At 45.3% G+C, this 20,492-nt stretch overlaps 2 protein-coding genes across 2 annotated transcripts; both read right to left on the reverse strand.

Annotated features, from left to right (window-relative positions):
• Positions 1-2,712: 2,712 nt before the first annotated feature.
• Positions 2,713-19,044, reverse strand: LOC308339214 (L-threonine 3-dehydrogenase, mitochondrial). The gene is made up of 9 exons (XM_080797677.1): positions 19,014-19,044; positions 11,311-11,509; positions 9,239-9,281; positions 8,943-9,013; positions 7,300-7,449; positions 7,026-7,198; positions 5,883-5,973; positions 4,029-4,298; positions 2,713-3,448 (listed from the first exon to the last, which is right to left on the reverse strand). Exons 2-9 carry the CDS (start codon positions 11,492-11,494, stop codon positions 3,309-3,311), a joined length of 1,122 nt encoding a protein of 373 aa, XP_080653803.1. The 5' UTR covers positions 11,495-11,509; positions 19,014-19,044; the 3' UTR covers positions 2,713-3,308.
• Positions 16,036-16,269, reverse strand: LOC308338264 (6-pyruvoyl tetrahydrobiopterin synthase-like; the record flags this gene model as incomplete). Its single annotated transcript, XM_080796303.1, has 1 exon — positions 16,036-16,269. The coding sequence occupies one exon, from the start codon at positions 16,267-16,269 to the stop codon at positions 16,036-16,038; it is 234 nt and encodes a 77-aa protein (XP_080652429.1).
• Positions 19,045-20,492: the final 1,448 nt, after the last annotated feature.

Raw genomic sequence — 20,492 nt, forward strand, 5'->3', positions numbered from 1 at the left:
TGTGTGGCCCAGCAGGGCTTGAAGTGAGAGGCAGATGGGCAGAGCTCATTGTCCTCAGAGCAAAGTACCGCTCAGGGAGCATCCTATGCTACACACAGGCAGGGAGATTGGTTCAGAGTCAAGTCTGAGGATCGTTCCTGGGCCCCTCCCAACTGAAGAGCCTTGACTTGCATCTTGATAATTTTTTTTTTAATTTTTTGATAGGACACCCCAAGCTCCAGCAACAAGATAAAAAACATCACACTAAAAAGCTTCTGCCCAGCAAAAGAAACAATTAACAAAGTGAAAAGACAACCTACTGGATGGGAAAAAATATTTGCAAACCACACATCTGATAAGGGGGTGATGTCTAAAATATATAAGGAATTCATACAACTCAGCAGCAAAAAACCAAATTACCCAAATAAAAAATGGCAAAAGACCTAAGTAGACATCTCTCCAAAGAAGACCCATCGATGACCAACACATACATGAAAAGATGCTCAATCACACATCATCAGGGAAATGCCAATCAAAACTACAATAAAGTATTACCTCACACCTGTTAGAATGGCCATCATCAAAAAGACAAGAGAAGGGGCGCCTGAGTGGTACACTTGGGTAAGCGACTGACTCTTGGTTTCAGTTCAGATCATGATCTCTGGGTTGTAAGATGGAGCCCCACATTGGGCTCTGCACTCAGCGGGATGTCTGCTTCCTCTCTGCATCCCCACGGGCTCGTGCATTCTTGCTCTTAAATAGATGCATCTTTAAAAAAAAAGAACAAGAGAGAACAAATGCTGGCAAGGGCATGGAGAGAAGGGAGCCCTCGTGCACTGTTGGGGAGATGATAAACTGGTGTGGTCACTGTGGAAAGAGTATGAAGGATCCTCACAAATTAAAAATACAACTAACTACCCTGTGATCCAGCAACTCCACTTCTAGGAGTATATTCAAGAAAACCAAGAACACTAACTTGAAAAGACATTTGCACTCCTGTATTCATGGCAGCATTATTTAGAAAAGGCAAGACATGGAAACAATCTAACTGTCCACTGACGGACAAATGAATAAAGAACTTATGTTGTATATTCACAACGGACTTTTACTAAGCCACGAAAAAAGGAGGAATCCTACTGTTTGCAACAACATGAATGGATCTTGAAGGCATTATGCTAATTGAAATCAGTCAGATCAAGAGAGGGACAAATACTGTATGATGTCACTTACATGTAGGGGGCAAAAAAGAACATAAACCCCAACCTCACAGAAAAGATACCATAATTGTGGTTTCCAGAGGTGGAGGATGGGGGAAGGGGGAATTGGAGGAAAGTGGTCAAAGGGTACAAACTTCCAGTGATTAGAAACATTAAGTCCTAGGGATATGGCATCCAGCACAATGAGTCCAGTTACCGCTGGAGGATGATCTATAGGACAGCTGTTAAGAGAGTCCATCTTAAGAGCTCTCATGATAAAGAGAACATTTTTTCCCCTTTATTCTTTTTTTCCTTCTTTTCTTTTTATTCTATCTCTAGGAGATGATGGATATTACCTTAACCTACTGTAGCAATCATTTCACAACTGAACAAATCATCATGTAATACACCAGGAACTTCTGTAATGATGTACATCAATGATTTCTCAATAAAACTGGAAAAGAAAAACACCAAAACTTTGAACAGTATGTGAAATAAATCTCAAGAAAGTTGTAAAAAAAAAACAACCCCAAAAACCTCAGTACTCGTTTTAGAAAACAATATACATAAATATAAGCATTACATTAAGTAGGGAAAAAATGATAAACTATTAAATCATTCAATTATTTAGAAGTTCTCCAGTTAAAAGTTAAATAGATTTTTTTTTTTTAAATGTAGGTGCCACACCCAGCATGGAGACCAGTGTGGAGTTTGAACTCAATGATGATCGTGAAATCAAGACTTGGACTCTTAACCGGCTGAGCCACCCAGGTGCCCCCAAAGTTAAATAGACTTTAAATCCAGTTAAACCTCCAAAAAAGGTCATGTTTCTACCCTGCAGTTAAAAATTCCAAACATAGGGGCGCCGGGGTGGCTCTGTGGGTTAAAGCCTCTGCCTATGGCTCAGGTCATGATCTCAGGGTCCTGGGATCGAGCCCCACATCGGGCTCTCTGCTCAGCAGAGAGCCTGCTTCCCTTCCTTTCTTTCTCTGCCTGCCTCTCTGCCTACTTGTGATCTCTGTCAAATAAATAAAATCTTAAAAAAAAAAATTCCAAACATAGAAGCCTGTCATTAATCACATAATAGAAATGCCTTTTAGTCCGTGATAACTTTGTCCAATATGCCCGTGAGAAGTTCTGCTCTAATGATTTCACAGGTCTTCGGAGGTGGCTGGAAAAAAGTAAATCTCTATATACTATGTAGGAATTGCTTCGGAAGGGTTTAGAGCAGCTCTCCTGAAAGTTCAGTCTAAGGGTATATATTTAAAAAAAAGGCTGTCGCAAGAAAAGTTCTCTTTAGAAAACAGTGTATGGACCTGTTCCAGTGGGCCATGGCTGGAACAGAATAACCATGTGGCGTTTGGAGATTCTCATCCCCATTTGTTGAGTCAACCTGAAAGGGAGGAGCCCAGACACCTGCATATTTACATAAGCTCCTCCAAGAGTGGGACATGGCCAGGGAAGAGAATTAAAGTCCTGATAATCAAGACCCAGCTTACCAACAGGAAGGTAATCCAAATAAGAGGTGCTCCCCATTACTAGTCAGATTGTCTTTGATATTCTTCATTTTCTACAGATACATCTTTTTACAGAAAAGTAAATTAGAAGTAATAATTTTTGAAAAAAATGTTAAGATCTCTTGAACATTATGAACATGGGATTATACAGCAAACATTTATGTCCTGATGGGATAGTATTTAAATTAGGAGATCATCTTTGATAGTCTTCAAAATGTAATCTTTGGTCTCTAGTCAAGAGAATAATGGAGTCTTAGGAGTGACATTTAAATTAAATTTAATTCAAGACAAACGTCACATACATCCACCTTCCCCAAAATGCTTAATTCATCTGAATTAAGGAAATGGCAATTATTCTGACTGAAGTCTTCGTTCTGTGATATGTGTGTTTGGGCAAGTTTAGGCAAAGAGCAAAGGTTCAGAAGTCTTACCACCAAGCCTACAGCATTTTGAAAACGCAAAAGCCAACTTGATTTTCCAATCTGGCAGTTCAATATGAGCTGCCAAAATCTCATCCAATTAGTCCTTCCATTCCAGATAATCTAGTTTCCTCAGGGTCATTATGGTTTTCATTTGACAGCGGTCCAGGACACGTGAGCTCCTCTTTCCAATTCCCTCAGTTAGCACGGGCAACTCTAGTATCAGAACCATGGAAGTTCAACATCGTTGTCACCAACTCTGGAAGATCAAATTCGTGTTTCCACCCCCAGTCCTTCCGAGCATTGCTGTCATCAAAGTTCATTGGCCAACTATCCGCTAGGAAAAGACATGGAAGAGAAGCTTAAATTACTCAGGCTGTGGACTTGCAAAAATGTCTAGGCATGTTTTATATAAAGGTCTACCATCCAAAATGCCACAAAAGAAATTTGCCCTCCAAAATTCCTCCTCCAAGGAGAGCAGAGTGGCCATTATGCACATACAGAGCCACCCTCTTAGATCAGAAGATTCTATTACACACCCACGATCAGGCACTGGGGATTGTGACTCACTATTAAAATCTCCCATGGACTTGTAGGGCAGTGATCTTGTACTCCAACAGTGCTCAAGGCCACAGCGGCAGTCACAGCATCAGAAAACCCACTTATGCTGTTGGCTGGTTTTATGTTTCAACAATAAAATGGTGAAATGCTGACAAGCTATTTATTTGGAATAGGATGATTCCACCCCCTTTAGATATCAGTGCCCCAAACTGCAGTATCTGTTGGCTCAACAACAGCTTCTTCTTCAGAATGTGTCCGGAACCTCCTTATCCTCCATGCTTTATGTCCTCAAGGGACTCACAGTGCCAACTGAAGCTTCACTTGGGTTTTGAGAGGAGTTGCAATGATGTACCCACCTATGGCCTGTCGAACAGAATCCACGTTGTACGTGATCTGGAATTCTGGTATGTGCTTGAGAACCTCCTGGGCCAGGTCCTCAGGGGTGAAGCTCATGGCATTCACATTGTAGGTTCTCATGGAGAGGGACTCTGCCGGGGCCTCCATGACTTCCAGAGTGGCCCTGAGGCAGTCATCAATATACATCATTGGGAGCCTCGTGCTGGGTTTCAGGTTGCACTCAAATTTGCCATTCTTTAGGGCATCGTGGAAGATCTGGACTGCATAATCTGAAAGAGAATCCTATCTGTGAGTCGTCTTATAACAAAATGATGAATGTGTTAGGTCAGTGGTTTTCAAACACCTTAGGTTCTTTAGGCTCCTCAGCATCACCAAGGACCCCCAGAGAGGTCTTAGGAGTGTGGGTTACATCAATATCTACTATACCAGAAAGTAACGGAGCATTTAAAAAAATACTGCTACATCTTAAAATGATAATAATAAACCCATCATGTAGTCATATGTATGATATTGTATATGAAGAAGAATGTATTTTCCAAACAAAAGAAGGCTTAGTGAAAAGAATGGCGTGTTTTACATTTTGGCCACATCTCGTTTCCTGGCTTAGTAACAGAAAGCTGGAGTCTCCTGTTTCCTTGTGTGTTCAGCCCACTAGGCCGTCACACATCACACAGTCTCTGGAAAACTCCACAGTGCACTTGTAAAGGAGAATGAAAAGAAGGCAAATGACAGCTTCATACTGATATGGAAAGAGTTTTGACCTCTTGGATCCCTTGGAAAAAAACAAAGATCCTGAGGGATTCCCAGTGCATAATTGGAGAGTATTGCATTAAGGCAAAAAGCTTTTTAAAAAGTAACCCCAACAAAAATCTCTTTTAAAATCCCTCAGATTTGGGGATGCCTGGGTGGCTCAGTTGGTTAAGCATCTGTCTTCGGCTGAGGTCATAAGGGTCCTGGGATCAAGTCCCACATAGGACTCTTTGCTCAGCGAGCAGCCTGTTTCTCCCTCTGCCTGCCACTCCCCCTGCTTGTGCTCTCTCTCTCTTGCAAATAAATAATTAAATAAATAAAACTTAAAATCTCTCAGATTTTGCCAAGGCTTAGCTTTTTTTTTTTTTTTTTAAAGATTTTATTTATTTATTTGTCAGAGAAAGAAAGAGCAAGCAAGCACAAGCAGGGGGAGCAGCAGGTAGAGGGAGAAGCAGTCTTCCCACGGAGCAAGAAGCCCAGCGTGGTATTCGATCCCAGGACCTTAGGATCACAACCTGAGCATAAGGCAGATGCTTAACAGACTGAGCCACCCAGGTGTCCCAAGGTTTAGCTTTTATATTGTATCTCAGAGCCCCTCATATAGGAAGGATTTCTAATATGGGAGTTACTGAACATAACGCATGCTTGGGTTCAAACTCATAACAATAAAAATAACAACAACAACAATGACAACAACAACAACACTTCTGTTCCTTTAACAACATGCAATGCATATATATAGTCCATTTTCAGGGAGTTCTCTACATTAAGAAACAAAGGCTGGATTCAAAGAAAGAGGCTATTTCCTATTTGGTGTTCTCCTACATTACAAATTTGACATGACAAATTTGTTCTCGAATATTATCTGTTTGATTCTAGCACTGGGGATGGCTAATCCCGGGCTGGATTTGCAACACCAGCATGAGCTGCCCTTAACACATTCAAGTCAACGGGATTCCATGAGCTTCTCAGATGCACTTGCCAGAGAGGGCGCAGAAACTTGGGGTCAGCACACAGCTAAAAAGATAGCTGGTCCCTTGCCACTCTTCACGGCAGGTAGAAAGCCCATCTTACTTAGGGCAAAAACGGAAAACATCACTTACCAGTTGTTCCTCCTCCAGGCTGGGAGTCTGCCGAAATAATTCCAGGATATCTCAAGCATCGGAAATCTAACCCATACCGGTAATGGTAATACTACAAAAAAGAGAAAAGCAACTTTAAAACAAATGCTTTAAACCAGATAGAGCAATGCAAAGAAAAGAAGGGCTCTTTTTTGGGGGGTGGGGGATGGAGCAGAATATCTTTCCATGCAGTTCTACTGAAATATTCCTAAAGGAAGCGAGACTAGAATTTCTAAGGGCCACTCGCTTTTCTTTAACAAGTAACTCTTCCGTTTTCACGTTCAAAAAATCACTCTGGTGACATATCAACACGGTCAATAATAAATCAGCCTGCGCTGATTTTCAGCCTTTCTTTGGAAGAGAGTCACTGCTCGACACCCCAAACAATCCTCCAGGAGCTTGTTCCTGTAGTGCAGCATGGCACAGAGCTCAGGGGAGGACTGCGGGGGAGGAGGGCAATGCCTGATATGTCAGCTAAAGGAGCAGAGACCACTCACACTTGTCCTAGAGTTTTTTTTTAAGTTTTTAAATTTTATTTTATTTGAGAGAGAGAGAGAATGAGAGAGAGAGGGAGCACGAGCAGGGGGAGCAGGAGAAGGAGAAGCAGGCTCTCCGCTGAGGAGGGAGCCCAATGTGGGATTTGATCCCAGGACCCTGGGATCATGACCTGAGCCAAAGGCAGATGCTTAACCAACTGAGTCACCCAGGCTTCCGTTAGCACAGAGTTTTAAAGACAAAGAATATTTAAAAAAAAAAAAAAAAGAACCAAAAGTCGTTTGACCTCCTCCATGACACAACATTCGAAAATCACCTCCCATTACTGCCAATACTGGGAGCCTGACAGAACGGAGCAGTACCGGTAAGAGAGACAGCAAATGAAGAAGAGGGTGCCATCAAGGGGCCTCTGGGAAGTGCTGTGTGTTATACATGGCCAAGGGCTAAGGAGCTCTTCCGAGCATTCAGTTCCTGCCACTTGGCAAACACAATCAGTTTGGGAGCACTTCTGGGGGCTGGGCTGGGGGTGGGGGTAGAGGTAAATGTCCCCTCCAAGGATGAATCAGCAAGTGTATGAGGCAAAGAGAACAGAAAAGGCAATGCTGAGTCATCTTGCCAAGCAAGGCTTACTTCTCCCATGAGCTCGGCGTGGACTTTGGACACCCCGTAGATGGTCCTGGGCCTCTGCACACAGAGATCGGGAGTTGGATTCCGGGGAGAAGTAGGTCCAAAAGCTCCAATCGTGCTAGGCACAAACAATCGCAAACTGTGCTCTGCGGCGACATCCAGGATGTTATGCAATCCTGCAAGGAACGGACATGACGACCACCGTCTCAAAAATCTCCTGCAGAAGAACTAGAAGAGTTGGCAAATCAGCCATCCTGGGCAAGACCCAGAAACTTACCGGTGATATTGACGGCTCTGGCCAAAGATACATTCGCTTCCCCAACCGCACTGAGCAGAGCGCTGTAATGAAACAACCAGGTGATGCGGTTGTTTACCACAATCTCCCGAAGATTCTTGTAATCCAGAATGTCGGAGTAAATAAATGGGCCTACGAGGAACACAACAAAACCAGAGAAGCACAAGTTAGGGGCTTAAAAAGCCAAGGGGACCTTCCCCCCCACCCCAGTTGGCTCATGAATTCCATTAGGGTCCATGGGATGGCTGAATCATTGGACACTGTGCAGCATTTTGCTTGCAGAAGAACAAACCCCAGCCACCCCCCAGGTTAACAGTAGCTAGCGCTCATGAAGGACTTAAACTTGCCATGCGCTGTCCAAGGCCTTTCTGTATACTTATCTCTTATACAGCCTTTCAGGGAGATATATCTGACCGGGAGGGAAACTGAGGCACGGAGAAGAACTAGCCAGAATCGGGGGGGGGGGGGTCGGCGGGTGTCACAACTAGGCAGCTGGCTCCCGAGTTGGTGCTGTTAATAGCCCCCCTACAGGCATGCTAATTTCACTCTGTCAAAAAGTTACCCATTTTAAAAAGGCTAGAGAAGTGGGTTTTTAAAAGAACAGACAGCCTGGTGTAGAAGAACCACAGGCATGAGCTAGGGAGAGCCAGGCTCATTCCATGGCAACTTCCCCCACTTACAGCAAAGTACCAGGAAGGACCCGGAGACCTTACAAGCATGTTTCTAAGGTAGGAGAAAACTTGAAGACTTTGCAGTGTTTGTGTGTGTGCACAGCAGTTTAAGAGCCAATCTATGTTGGGGCCCAACTCTTGATTTCACCTCAGGTCATGATCTTAGGGTTGTGAGATCAAGCCCTGTGTTGGGCTCTGTGCTTAGCACGGAGAGTCTGACTCTGTTGGGATTCTCTCTCTCTCTCCCTCTTGCTAAAATAAATAAATAAATCATCATCAGCTTCTTCTTTTTTTAAAGAGCAAATCTATGTTGAAATAGGAGGATTAATTTCTCCAAAGTTTTAAAGTTCTTTTTTCTCATTACAGAACTTGATTTTTGTTTTCCCTCAGAGCAAAGAAATTAAAGACTCAAAAAGGCAGGAATCAAAGTTTTTATTCCAAAAATACTATCCCAAATAACACACAAAGATATCATCCCCAAACTTTACTTCAAGTTTGAAAGAGTTCTCCTGTTCTTGTAACTCCTAACAAGAAGAAGCATTAACTGCAGACATTTCACAGAACTACGAGGGATCAAGTTAGGAATGTGGGTTTTTGTTTTTGTTTTTTTTTAAAGAGACAGTGAGTTGGGGGGTGAGGCACAGAAGGAGAGGGAGACAGAGAATCCCAAGTCAGTTCCATGCCCAACATGGAGCCAGACGTGTGGCTCAATCTCCCAACCCTGATACCGTGACTGGAACTGAAATCAGGAATTGGGCACTTAACCCACTGAGCCACCCAGGTGCCCCCAAATAGAGAATTTTTAAAAGTCACACAACTGGGCCTCAATAACACCTTTCTTTTCATCACAAGCCTGGTTATGAGTTGTTGCACACACTGATCCCATGAGCCGCCTCTCCAACTACATTTTGAAAATCAAAGATGAAACAAAAACAAGTCATCTTGATCTCTTACCACTGTGGAAGATGTGATCGGGGGGTTTCCTTATGTCAGACAAAATCACATTGTCCTTCCCAAATCGTTTCCTGTAGGGAAGAGCAAAACACGTGACTTGGTACATCTAGGATATAACTGGCCCAATGAAAATGCACTTTCAAATAGGGCAAAGGACCAGTGGGGGAGACAATGAGCCACAGACCTGCTACATGTCTATGATATTAAGAACAAAATAAAACGATTACATGTTGCCAAAGACAAGCTGTACATATTAAAGAACTTAGATATTCAATTTCAGCTTTTTGGGTTCTTACCTCAAAAAGTTAGCAAGCCCTACTCCAAGCTGGCCAAGACCCCCTAGATGAAGAAGAAAAAAGTGGAACTTTAATTCAGATCTTACCAGTTCATTTATTCCCAGAACATAGTAACAGAACAAGACTGTAGGGCAATCTCAGCTAATTAGGGAAAGCCCCAGTCTGACCTGATAAAACTAAGTTACATCCTCCAAACGAGGACAGAGATCGATGCAGGTAATATTAGTTGCAGAGACAAAACTCTTTCTAGCATTGGGTGGCTGACAGGAAGCAACGGTGCAGGAAGAGAAAAAAAATCACAAGAGAGCCGGACAACCTCCTAGCTCCTTAAGTCAGGAATTCCCTCTCAGACCTGCCCTCATTATTTGATGGGCTCTGAAGCTTGAGTGCAACAGGAGCCCAAACACTCAAAAGCCAAACAGAAAATGTGAGATCAGCCTCTGGTAAGATTATCAAGAAGCCCATCCTCCATTATGACTGGGCTGGGGTGCAAGAGGGAAAAAGGGGGACAAACCAGGAAGTCATCTGAGAAAAGGGAAGACAACTGAATTGACAAGGAGCCATGAAGAAAACTAATTTTTTTTTAATTTTTAAAAATTAAAATTAGAGCTCCCTAATTTAGAGGCTTAAAAATGCTGCTGAGTGAGGCGCCTGGGTGGCTCAGTGGGTTAAGCCTCTGCCTTCGGCTCAGGTCATGATCTCAGGGAGCTGCTTCCCTCTCTCTCTCTCTCTGCCTGCCTCTCTGCTTATTTATGTTCTCTTAAAATCTTAAAAAAAAAAAAATATACCGCTGAGAGGGATGCCTGGGTGGCTTAGTTGGTTAAGCGTCTGCCTTTGGCTAAAGTCATGATCCCAGGCTCCTGGGATCAAGCCCCACACCCCATTGGGCTCCCTGCTCAGCAGGGAGCTTGCTTCTTCCTCTCCTTTGTCCCACCTCCTGCTTGTGCACTCTCACGCGCACGCGCACTCTGCTCTCTCTCTCTGACAAATAAATAAAATCTTTTTTTTTAAAAATGCCACTGATTGAAATGGGTGAGCTGGGGGTTTTGAGTACAGCTGGGGGAATGCAACTGCAAATTTCATCTGAGAGAGGTAAACGAGGCAGGGAGATACAGAAAGTGGGATTTCCTGTAAGCGCTTGTTACCATGGGACTGGAACCAGGCCCACTGACACCACCACCAGGTTCTAGAAGACCCTCTGTTGGTGTAGGAGGGAGGGAGCAAACCAGCACCAGATAAATGGAGCAAACCAGGGAGGAGAGTATAGAGGGGAAGTGACTACACCTGAAGTCCATTTCCAGCCGGAGACGAGGAGGCGGAAGTGAAAGAAAACACACACACTGTGAGGAATGTAAGAAGCCAAGGGGATGGTGGGAAGAAGGAAATAAAGTGTGTCCATCACATCAGAGGTGGGCCTGTGTTGGCTGGAAGGACCTGGAGTGCCAGGTGAAGCTTAGAGCGAGGAGGGCATAGCATCAGGGGCTGGGTGGACAGGAGGTAAGGAGCACAGGGAGCAAGTCTGGCGACGGTGAGATTAACGACATTCCAAGATGGTGGGGAGGGGTTCCTCGGGCAGGCCCTAACATGTCTCCTCTGTCTCCCACACACAAACATGCAACAGCTGCTGGGCATAGATGATGTGGAGTTTGGGTTGAGGCGTTCAGCCAAGAAAAGATGCACCTGAGGCACCACCCACACCATAGACCCTGCACATTGGCTCCCCGGCAGCCCTCGCCCCCCGGCGATCTCAGCCACACAGCAGCTTCCTGGCCCCCTGTTTCCTAGAGCCAACCTTCAGACAATGAAAAATTATAACATGCAAAGAAAGCACTGGCAACAGTGACAGAATAAGGATTTGGGGCTTGCCATTCTGGAGGAAGCCAATCGTGGAAAAGGTTATTTCTGATGAATACATGTTAGCTGGTGGCATGGTAGCCCTTCCAAAGCCATCCAGAAACAGCACAGGAAAAAAAAAAGGAAGGAGGAGAAGGAGGAGGAGGCGGTGGAGGAAGAAGAGGAGGAGGAATCATCAAGTTGCAAATGTGGAAAAAAAAGAAAAAAAAAAGCCCAACCTGTAATTAGGACACGTGGCTGGTCTGTTCCAGAGAAGGAGGCAGAGCGAAAGTTGGTATCTGCTGGAATCTGCCGAGGTGAGGTGCCCAGAAACCGGAGCGGAGGGGCAGCTGTCCAGCAGCCACAGCCTGGGCTCCCCAGCATCTGGCCCACAACCTGCCGCAGCATCCTGGCAACCAGCATTTCCCTGCAAACACCCTGCAATAAAAAAGGAGCAGAGTTCATTACACAACCTTTTATGCTCCCGACCCCTCTGAACACGAGCTCATGGGCACAACGCGGATTGGACTCCCGAACTGAACTAAAGAGACTGCTGAGTGGGCCAACGGGAAGCCTGTCAAGAGCCTCCTGCGAGCTGGGCTCTGTGAAAAGGGGATCAAACCCGGCGGGCAGACAAAAGCCGGGCAGAGATTTAGAACTGACACTGCACAATGCTGACATCGCCTGCATCTAACGGTCATCGTGGAGGGGACTGTGCATGGACCTGGAAACACCAAGTCAGTGCATCCCAACGAAGCCTTCACATCCTTACAGCTGACCGCAGTCTGTCCACACACCATCGGAAGGCACAGACAGGTCCCAGATTAAATAACTTAGTGCCTTGTCCATCTTGTGCAAACACTCAGATATTATCCTTAGAGTGAACCAGACTAGAAAAGCAGATGGTTAAGAGAAAAAGGCCCTCAGTGACATTTGGTAAGCTGTGACCCCTTTGTTTTGCTGCCCTCTCCTTTCAAAAGGATCATCTGGTAGAGTTGTTTTCTCCTTTCCTTCCAGACCATGAACATTTTAATCCCCCTCCTCTTCCTCACCAGTTTTATTGGTTATGGACCATGAAATCAGTTCTGGCCTTAAGAGGTCAAGACGGTCCAACTGCACAAGGCTTGCGACTGGAGGTGCAAGCAGGGCTTACACACACACACACACACACACACACACCCCAACCTCCTGCCCCAGAACCCAGGCAAGTGTGTCCCAAGAGTAAATCAGAGCCACACAGCGGGCTCTGATGCTTCCCACCCTCTAAAGTCAGGCCTCCTGCACTCTGCACATGGCCCTGTGGCTTCCACAGTAAGATTTGCAACAGAGCTGGCAGATGAACCTTCAGAGCCATCTCCGGTGACCCACCCCCTTCCAACGAGATCACCAGATCTAACCATCTTATCTTTATAAACTACAGTTGAAGACCCTTTAAGATCTGAACTTAGCCTTCTCCCACATTCAACTCTGTACCTTGAGGAGAGAACACTAATACACAGCATTCAAAGCCCCTACAGCCCTCCCTCCCAGCTAACTTTGCCAAACAAGCAGAAGAGAGCCTTCTGCTGGAGCGTCTCTGGCTTGCGGTGGGGGATCAGGCCTGGAAAAGGGGCCACCACTCTGGACCACATTATAGGAAAGGCCCAAGTATTCCTCATAAGACCTTTGGGGAAATCATCCTTTCAGCCATCATTGTCACCCAAGACCAGGTAAGAACTCTGATTCTTTTTTGGTGGGTGGGGTGGGGGAGGGGATAGAGTAAAGTGTAATTTTTTTGTTGGAAAACAAGTACATAACTTGGAATGGATTTGATGCCGATTGTGCCATAAGCAAATTTTCTTTAAGTGGCTAAACAAAGTTTAAAAAGCAAGTAACGACAAAAGAAAATGTCCTAGTACAGGACCAGCAGTACCAAAAAAAAAATAACGTGTGAGTACATGGAGCATATACCCGTTGTGCAACAGTGCAACTCTGAACCACATATTGCTGACAGTCCATATTCCACGGAGGAGTTATGGCTCCTCGCTTCTACAACATGCCGACACTTCCTCACAAAAACTGCTTAAAACAAGGACACAACCCAGATCTTCCCTCATCTGACCAACTCCATCTCCGCTGAGGTGTGCAGAAGGACTGAGATTTACCCAAAGGAAGCCATGTGCACCATGTGACTGGATTGGCTTTCTCAAGGAGAGTTTCAGGACAACCACAGTAAGATAAGGGAAGAAAACAAGGAGGAATGAGGTCCTAATCACTATCCGTGCATGTTTCTGGACAGCAAGGGGGAAACCTTTTACAGATAAGTTACAAAGAAGAGGCAGATAAACAATTTGGTACAAGACACTGAACACATTCTGTACAACACCTGCATATGGCTGTTATCGTGCGTACAAACTCCTCATAGTTCACGTGCCTGTCGCTGTGAATATCTGCTTCCCTGCCCACTTCAACCTCGGCATCTGCTTACTTCTCTCTCAGGTCTGGCCTCACATGGCGAAGCCCTGCACTCCTACAGCCGTGGCCATCTTTATCTGACACACAGACGGCTCTCCAATTTCTTCCTCACTGTGTCTTTCATTTTTCTTGCCATCATTGTCAGAAATTCCGGGCTGTCAATCGCTTTACCTCAAGACAGCCATCATACCTCAACACAGAACAAGTGTATCCCTTTAACACATGACATACTAAAAAGATAGGTCCTGAAGGGTCAAGGTTTAATACTACTTAACATTTTTACTGTCATATAAAAGGCATTCTTAAGTAAATCTGGCAAACTTTTCAAAAAAGCTATCCTACACCAAATACTTTGGCACCAATCGCTTTTGCTGCCAAGCAGTCACCAAAAAGATACTAATGATTGGTTTGGTGCTGATACCAGATGAACACAAACAAAATGACAAATCCAGCCTCGACTGCAAATTTTTCCATTTGTAAGGCAGAATACACTTCTGTTAAGATACTAACACAGTCTTCATGTTTGCAGCTAAAATTTTAATTTGACAAGTTTCTCTATTATTAGAAGGTGACAGGACTAGGATTTCCTTCAATGCTTTTTCATCCAAACAAGGCTTTACTGTGTTTCTCCAGCCACTGCAATTTGATAACCTATCCTGCCAGATGCTTCAATAGCTTTTTCACTGCTAGTTTGGAAAGCTATAACAAATCATTTTTGGCTTTTCAAGAGCTCATCATATCTACATTTAAGTCATTCAGTTCATTTTTCTTTAGAGGACTCTGAATGGTTGTTCCCAAAAGAATGCTACTGACACCATAATATTATACGAAAACTTTCTACAGTGTAAGACACAGAATGTAAATGTCTAACAACTGTAAAACTCATGAAATCTGTCACATTTTTAGGTCTTATTTAGTTCTCTGGAGTAAATTCCTCCCTTTCATTATTCAGGAAACTCCGATAGATCATTTTTTTCAGCATTTATAGACATAGACATAGCTCTGAGTAGAAAAATCAAGTTACCTAGTATCCCCCTGTTTAGCCAACAATACAAAAATAAATAAATATCCTTTCACTTTAGAATGATTTTATATCATTTAAAAATTTAGAAAAGTTTTCAAATCAAGACTATGAAGCATAATGGTTTGACTTCTAGGATCATACAAAATGTCTCTGGGAAGCCCAGGATTCCCCAGATCATACTTTGAGAAGAGCTGTTCTAAAGTAAAATTTGCTTTGCCAACCTAGCTATTAAATTTATATAGGGAAATCATCAAAGATTCTCAGTCCCTCTTTAAAGATTCGATTATAGTCCACAGACTTTGTCTCGCAAACACCTTGTTTACTTTAACTGCACAGGGATGAAGAAACAATTCAAAAAACTCTTCCCCAGAGATAATGGAGTGCCTCCCTGACCTAGAACTCTCCAGGGTAGTTATTATACCACTTCTCCCATCATTCTCCTGGCATTTACCTCTCTGCATGAACCACAGAACTCTAAGACAGCAGTGACACTATGAAGAGGGTGGGACTGATAGAGATGAAGACTCAGAACTCAAGTACCTTTGGTCATTGTATGGATATGGTAGAGCTAGATAAGGAATCAAGGAGGTTAATACTGAGGTCTCTAATGTATGCTGCTGTAAGAATGGGCTCCCTGGGGAAGTAGGTCAGATGAGAAGACAGAGTTTGGTTTTGGAAACATTAGTTTTGTTTTTTTTTAAGATTTTATTTATTTGACAGAGAGATCACAAATAGGCAGAGAGGCAGGCAGAGAGAGAGGAGGAAGCAGGCTCCGTGCTGAGCAGAGAGCCCGATGCGGGGCCTGATCCCAAGACCCCGGGATCACGACGCAAGCCGAAGGCAGAGGCTTAACCCACTGAGCCACCCAGGCGCCCCTGGAAACATTAGTCTTAGGTGCCAGGAGACAATATGACTATCTCTCTCATGAAGTTGTGAGCTCTTATGAGAAATTCCTACCAGTAACTGATGTATGTCAGTACTCACCAAACAGTGTGGAAAAGACCAGAAGGAGAAAACAGGAAATAACAAGGGTTTGTCTACACCACACACACATACACTAAAACAGAATGCCCCTGTTTGCAGAAAAAATTACTTTGGTTTCTTAGGGGAGAAACTTATTTCAACTGTGACTGCTCCGAAGATAAATAATTCTGTTTTGGGAATATACATATTTTTTTAATGAAAAAACAAAAATGGATTTATTTTACTTTTAAATTTCACACCACAACATTTTACTGAAAATGAAGTGATTTTTAATGTATAAATAAAGGACTCTCTAAATGTCACTCCGGATGTTTTAAGACAGATTTGAATTCACAACACATCTTACACACAACAATTTCAATTAACTAGTCACTCCGAACACAATGGGGAGGCGTAACAAGTATGTGATGATTTCTTAATAGTCCAAGAGGATAAAGACCTTTTTCAAATATGGAAAGAAATTAGTCTTTCTACAGTATTAACCCCTAAAAGCTATTCTCCTTTATAGACAACAACATTCAACAATATTATTGTCAGTTTCATACACTTTTACTCTATAAAGAACTCCCAGAGGAAGAAATTTCTGGAGGCTTTCCCAGATATACACAGCTACATTTTCTGTCCTGCTTACAACATCTGCAAAGTATGGCACATCCAGATCCAGATTCTTATGATCAAGGGGCTTCATAATTGCCTCCTCCATATACTCTTTGAGGTCGGCCAAATTCATAACCATTCCTGTAACAGGATCAATCTCTCCATGCACTGCCACCACAATTTTATAATTGTGCCCATGGCCTTGTGGATTGTTGCATTTCCCAAACAGTTTCAAATTTTCTTCATTACTCAGAGATTTGCTGTGGAGTCAGTGGGTCACGCTGAAGGAGACAAGGCAGGACACTCGGACCCTGGGGGCGACCGCCCTCCCCTCCCCTCCTCCTGTTTCAGGAATATTAAAAGAAACTCCAATTGGAAATATTTAAGGCCAACAAAATAGGCCTTTTCCCTGAGGGCACACCATCAATTTCCCTTAATGTTCTCACTGGCTTGTGATCTCCCCAAAATCCAGGTCTAATCATTCTTGCCATGGAGACAGTAAATAAGAATGTATTAATATCTCTGGCACTAAAGAACAAAAGTAAAAGTATCCAGCACTGACAGATGAATGGATAAACAAAATGTGGTGTATACATACAACAGTATATTATTCAGCCTTGAAGAAGGATATCCTACCACAGGCTACCACATGGATAAACCTTCAGAACATTATGCCAAGTGAAATAAGCCAGTTACCAAAGGCCAAATACCATATGACTCCACTCTTATGAGTTAGATATAAAAGGTATCCAAGGTGATGAAAATCATAGAAAAAGGAAGTAGAAAGGCACCTGCCAAGAGGTGGGGGATAAAGCAGAAGGAATATCAGTGTTTCATTCATTGGCATACAGCTTCAGTTTTGTAAGATGAGAAAGTTTTACAGATCTGTTGCACAGTAATGTGAACATACTTAACACTACTGGAGTGTTCCATTGAGTACACCTGAGTGTTAAAAATGGTTAACATGGTAAATTTTACATTATGTGACTGCAACCACAATTTAAAATAAAACATGTAAATTCATGTTTTTAAAAAAAAGTCTCCAGTCCCAATGAATGGTCTGCACATACATATATTGCTGAGGAGCTAGAAAATTCACCCAACAGAGATCAGTGCTGTCTCCAGAAGCCTAACAGTCCAGTTGGTGCCTACCAAACCCTAGTCTCATTCAAACTCCCAAGCCCTTGTCCCACTTAACTCCCCAACCTGTTCTTCCCCCTCTGCTCATAAACCTGCTGAAACCTGTTCTTGTTCATCTCTTCTTCCAGTCTCAGGGGTCTTCAGGAGGGGTCGGTTGCTCTCAACCTTAATTCCCTACACCTCAAAGTGGGGCTTCCTACCCTGCACTCTGTAAAACTGCTTTCAGGAAAGGGGTGCCATTTGCCTAGTTGATCATTTCCTGGCACCAGACCCTCCGGCACTAAGCTGCTGATTCCCGCCCTCTGTTCACCCCCTCCCCCACCCCGCCCCGCACCCCAAGCCCGCGGGTTCTCCCACCTCTTAGTCTGCTTTAAGGACCAATAACCCTTACAAAACGCATTTGCAAGGCAGTCTCTCCTTTAAATCTTCTGGTTCATTAAATAATAAATGTGTACTCTTGGGGCGCCTGGGTGGCTCAGTGGGTTAAAGCCTCTGCTTTCGGCTCAGGTCATGATCCCGGGGTCCTGGGATCGAGCCCCGCATCGAGCCCCGCATCGGGCTCCCTGCTCACTGGGGAGCCTGCTTCCCTTCCTCTCTCTCTGCCTGCCTCTCTGCCTACTTGTGATCTCTGTCAAATAAATAAATAAATAAATAAATAAATAAATAAATAAATAAATAATCTTTAAAAAAATAATTTAAAAAATGTGTACTTCTAATAGAACTGGCCCAAGGAAAAATCAGGCACCTCCTAACTACCGAGCACGGGTGAAATGCTTGCTTTCCTGAACCCTCGCCCTATTCCTGAAGCTGGGATCTTTTCTCCCTTTTGCAGGATGAATTGCCCTGCGCAAGGTCAGGCAAGTACTAAACACCAAGAGGGGTAGGAAACCGGATTCGCTGAGTCTCAAACCCTCCTTCCACCACCGCCACACTTCTCCCTCAAGAGGTACGATCAAATACCCAAGAAGACCAACAGGAAGCATCCCCGTGGCCGAGCTGAGGGCACCTTCTCCGCAACACCATCCCCGCTCCAGCGCGGTTCCTCCCGGCCCCTCCCCACGAGGTAACCCGACAAGCCCAGGGGCCTCAGGTCACCGCCACTCTCTCGCTGCGTGAGTCTGCTTACGCTCCTCTGCCAAACCTCAAGGTTCCTCAGTCTTGGGGGACAATGATAGGACCGCCCCACTAGATTGATGATAACATTTAATAGAGCAATCTATGAAGAGCACTTAGCAAACTGCTCAACGTAAAGACTCCACCAACGAGCTGGTCAAGTCTGGACTTACCGTGGTGATGATCCGAAAGACAAAAAGTTTAGGGAAAACCCCAGAGCTCTAAGTTGGAGATACAGAGGGTCTCAGAGGTCTGACTCTGCAGAGCGGGAGGAGGACGCCCGAGAGAGGGAACCCAAAAAGACACGGGGCGTCAGCCCGGCTCTCGGTGGAAAGGGTGTAGGGTCCCATCCTCCCCGGGAGATGACTGGGTAAACCGGTTTTAGGAGAAGGGCCGCGCCTATCCTTATTCCTTGTTGGAGGGTGTCCTAGCAAAGTGGAAGGGGCCGGGTGTCGCCTCCTGTGGACCGAAGCAGCGCCCCCGGCCCCGCGCCTCGCAGCTCCGTGGCGACGGCTGGAGACCGCGCTCACGCCGGGGCCAGGGGGACCCGCGACATCAGCCTCCGCTCCTAAAGGGGGATCTGCTCCCGGGGACAGCGGCCGGGGTAACGTCCCAGAGCTCCGCGCTTACCTTCCGACTGAGGCGCCCAGAGGTGCTGTGTTGCGGCGCAGGAATGGGAGCTGGAGCAGCGCGCGGACCGAGATCCCAGCGCCGCTAGCGGAAACCCGAGCCCGCGCCCCGTGCGCGGCGCTTTTATCGTCTCTGCACCCGAACCCGCCCCTCCGCGCACCAATCCCTTTCTTCCGCCGGGGCAGCGGCTAAGGCGTCGGGTCACGAGGGGACCAGGGTGGAGGGCCCCGGCTGTCTTGGCAACCCTTTCCCCGCAAGTCTATGCCACCTCCTCTGACCGTCAAAGTGGAGAACTAAGGAACGGCTGGGAGCGCGTGAGAGTCCCGCGCGCAGCGTCTCCCGAAGCCCCAGTGCCAGCCTTCCCGACTTCGCGTGGGCCCCGTCAAGGTGCGCGCGCCTCTGCAGGGAGCTTCCACGACTCGGAAATCGGCCCCTCTGTAGCCCCCGAGAACCGGCTCGGTCTGGCGTTGAGCGGCAACGCAGGGACCTGGAGATGAGGGCGGGACGCAGTAGAGGAATTTGGAAGGATTGGCTGAGGAAATGGCCCAGGAACCCGAGTCGGGAGATCTGGTACAGTCATTTCTTCTTGGTTTCCCATATGGGAAACATCATTGTCAAGTGAGATGACCCCCAAGGCCACGGACCAGCAGAGTCAGCATCCCGTGAGAACCTGTTAGACGTGAAAATCTGGGGCCTCATCCCGGACCTGCAGAGTCAGGATCTCTACAGGCGGGGCCCCGCGAGCTCTGTTTTAACAAGCTCTCCAAGTGATGCTCATGCGCGCGGAAGTTGGAGAAGCGCGGGTCTAAGGCCGGGATTCTCAGACTTCGCTGCCTGTTAGACTCACCTGGGAGTTTCGGGAAGGAATGAATCAGAATCTCGTTTGGGAGCTAGGAGGGGTTAAGTATTTGTTTAAAGCCCCTCAAGTGCTCCCGATGTGCTGTCAAAGCTGAGAACCATAGATTACGGAAAATCTGGGTGCAAAGCAGTCCCCACCCCATCTACTGAATCAAGGTCTACATTTTAAAAGATCCCCAAGTGATTCTCAAGCACATCAGGATTTTGGAAAACGGCTCTAAGAAAGGTTTCCTCCAACATTTAGAATCTGTGCTGTTAGACAGCATGTTGAATTTTCTGTTTAACGCGCTCTTGGAAAGCTCCATGTCTTCAACATCTCATAGCACATGATCCTCATTATGGCTCTTTCTCTGGTGCACTTAAAATCTAAAATCTTAAGTATAGACTTTTGAGCCTCCCAGGAGACCTTAGAGATTATGAGGGCACTGTACCCACTTCACAGTGGAAGAGGCGAAGCCCTTTCCAGAAAAGTGAAGACATTTGTTCAAGGCCAAGGGACAGAAACCTGGCCGCGGCACTGGGTCATGGCCCTAATACACCGCATCATACCATGAAGAGTTATTTTTGTTGTTGTTGTTTTCCTCAGACTTTGTGATGGCGTCGGAGATCCTGAGCTTACTC

Source organism: Martes martes (genome assembly GCF_963455335.1).
Source record: "Martes martes genome assembly, chromosome: 2".
Taxonomy (NCBI): Eukaryota; Metazoa; Chordata; class Mammalia; order Carnivora; family Mustelidae; genus Martes; species Martes martes.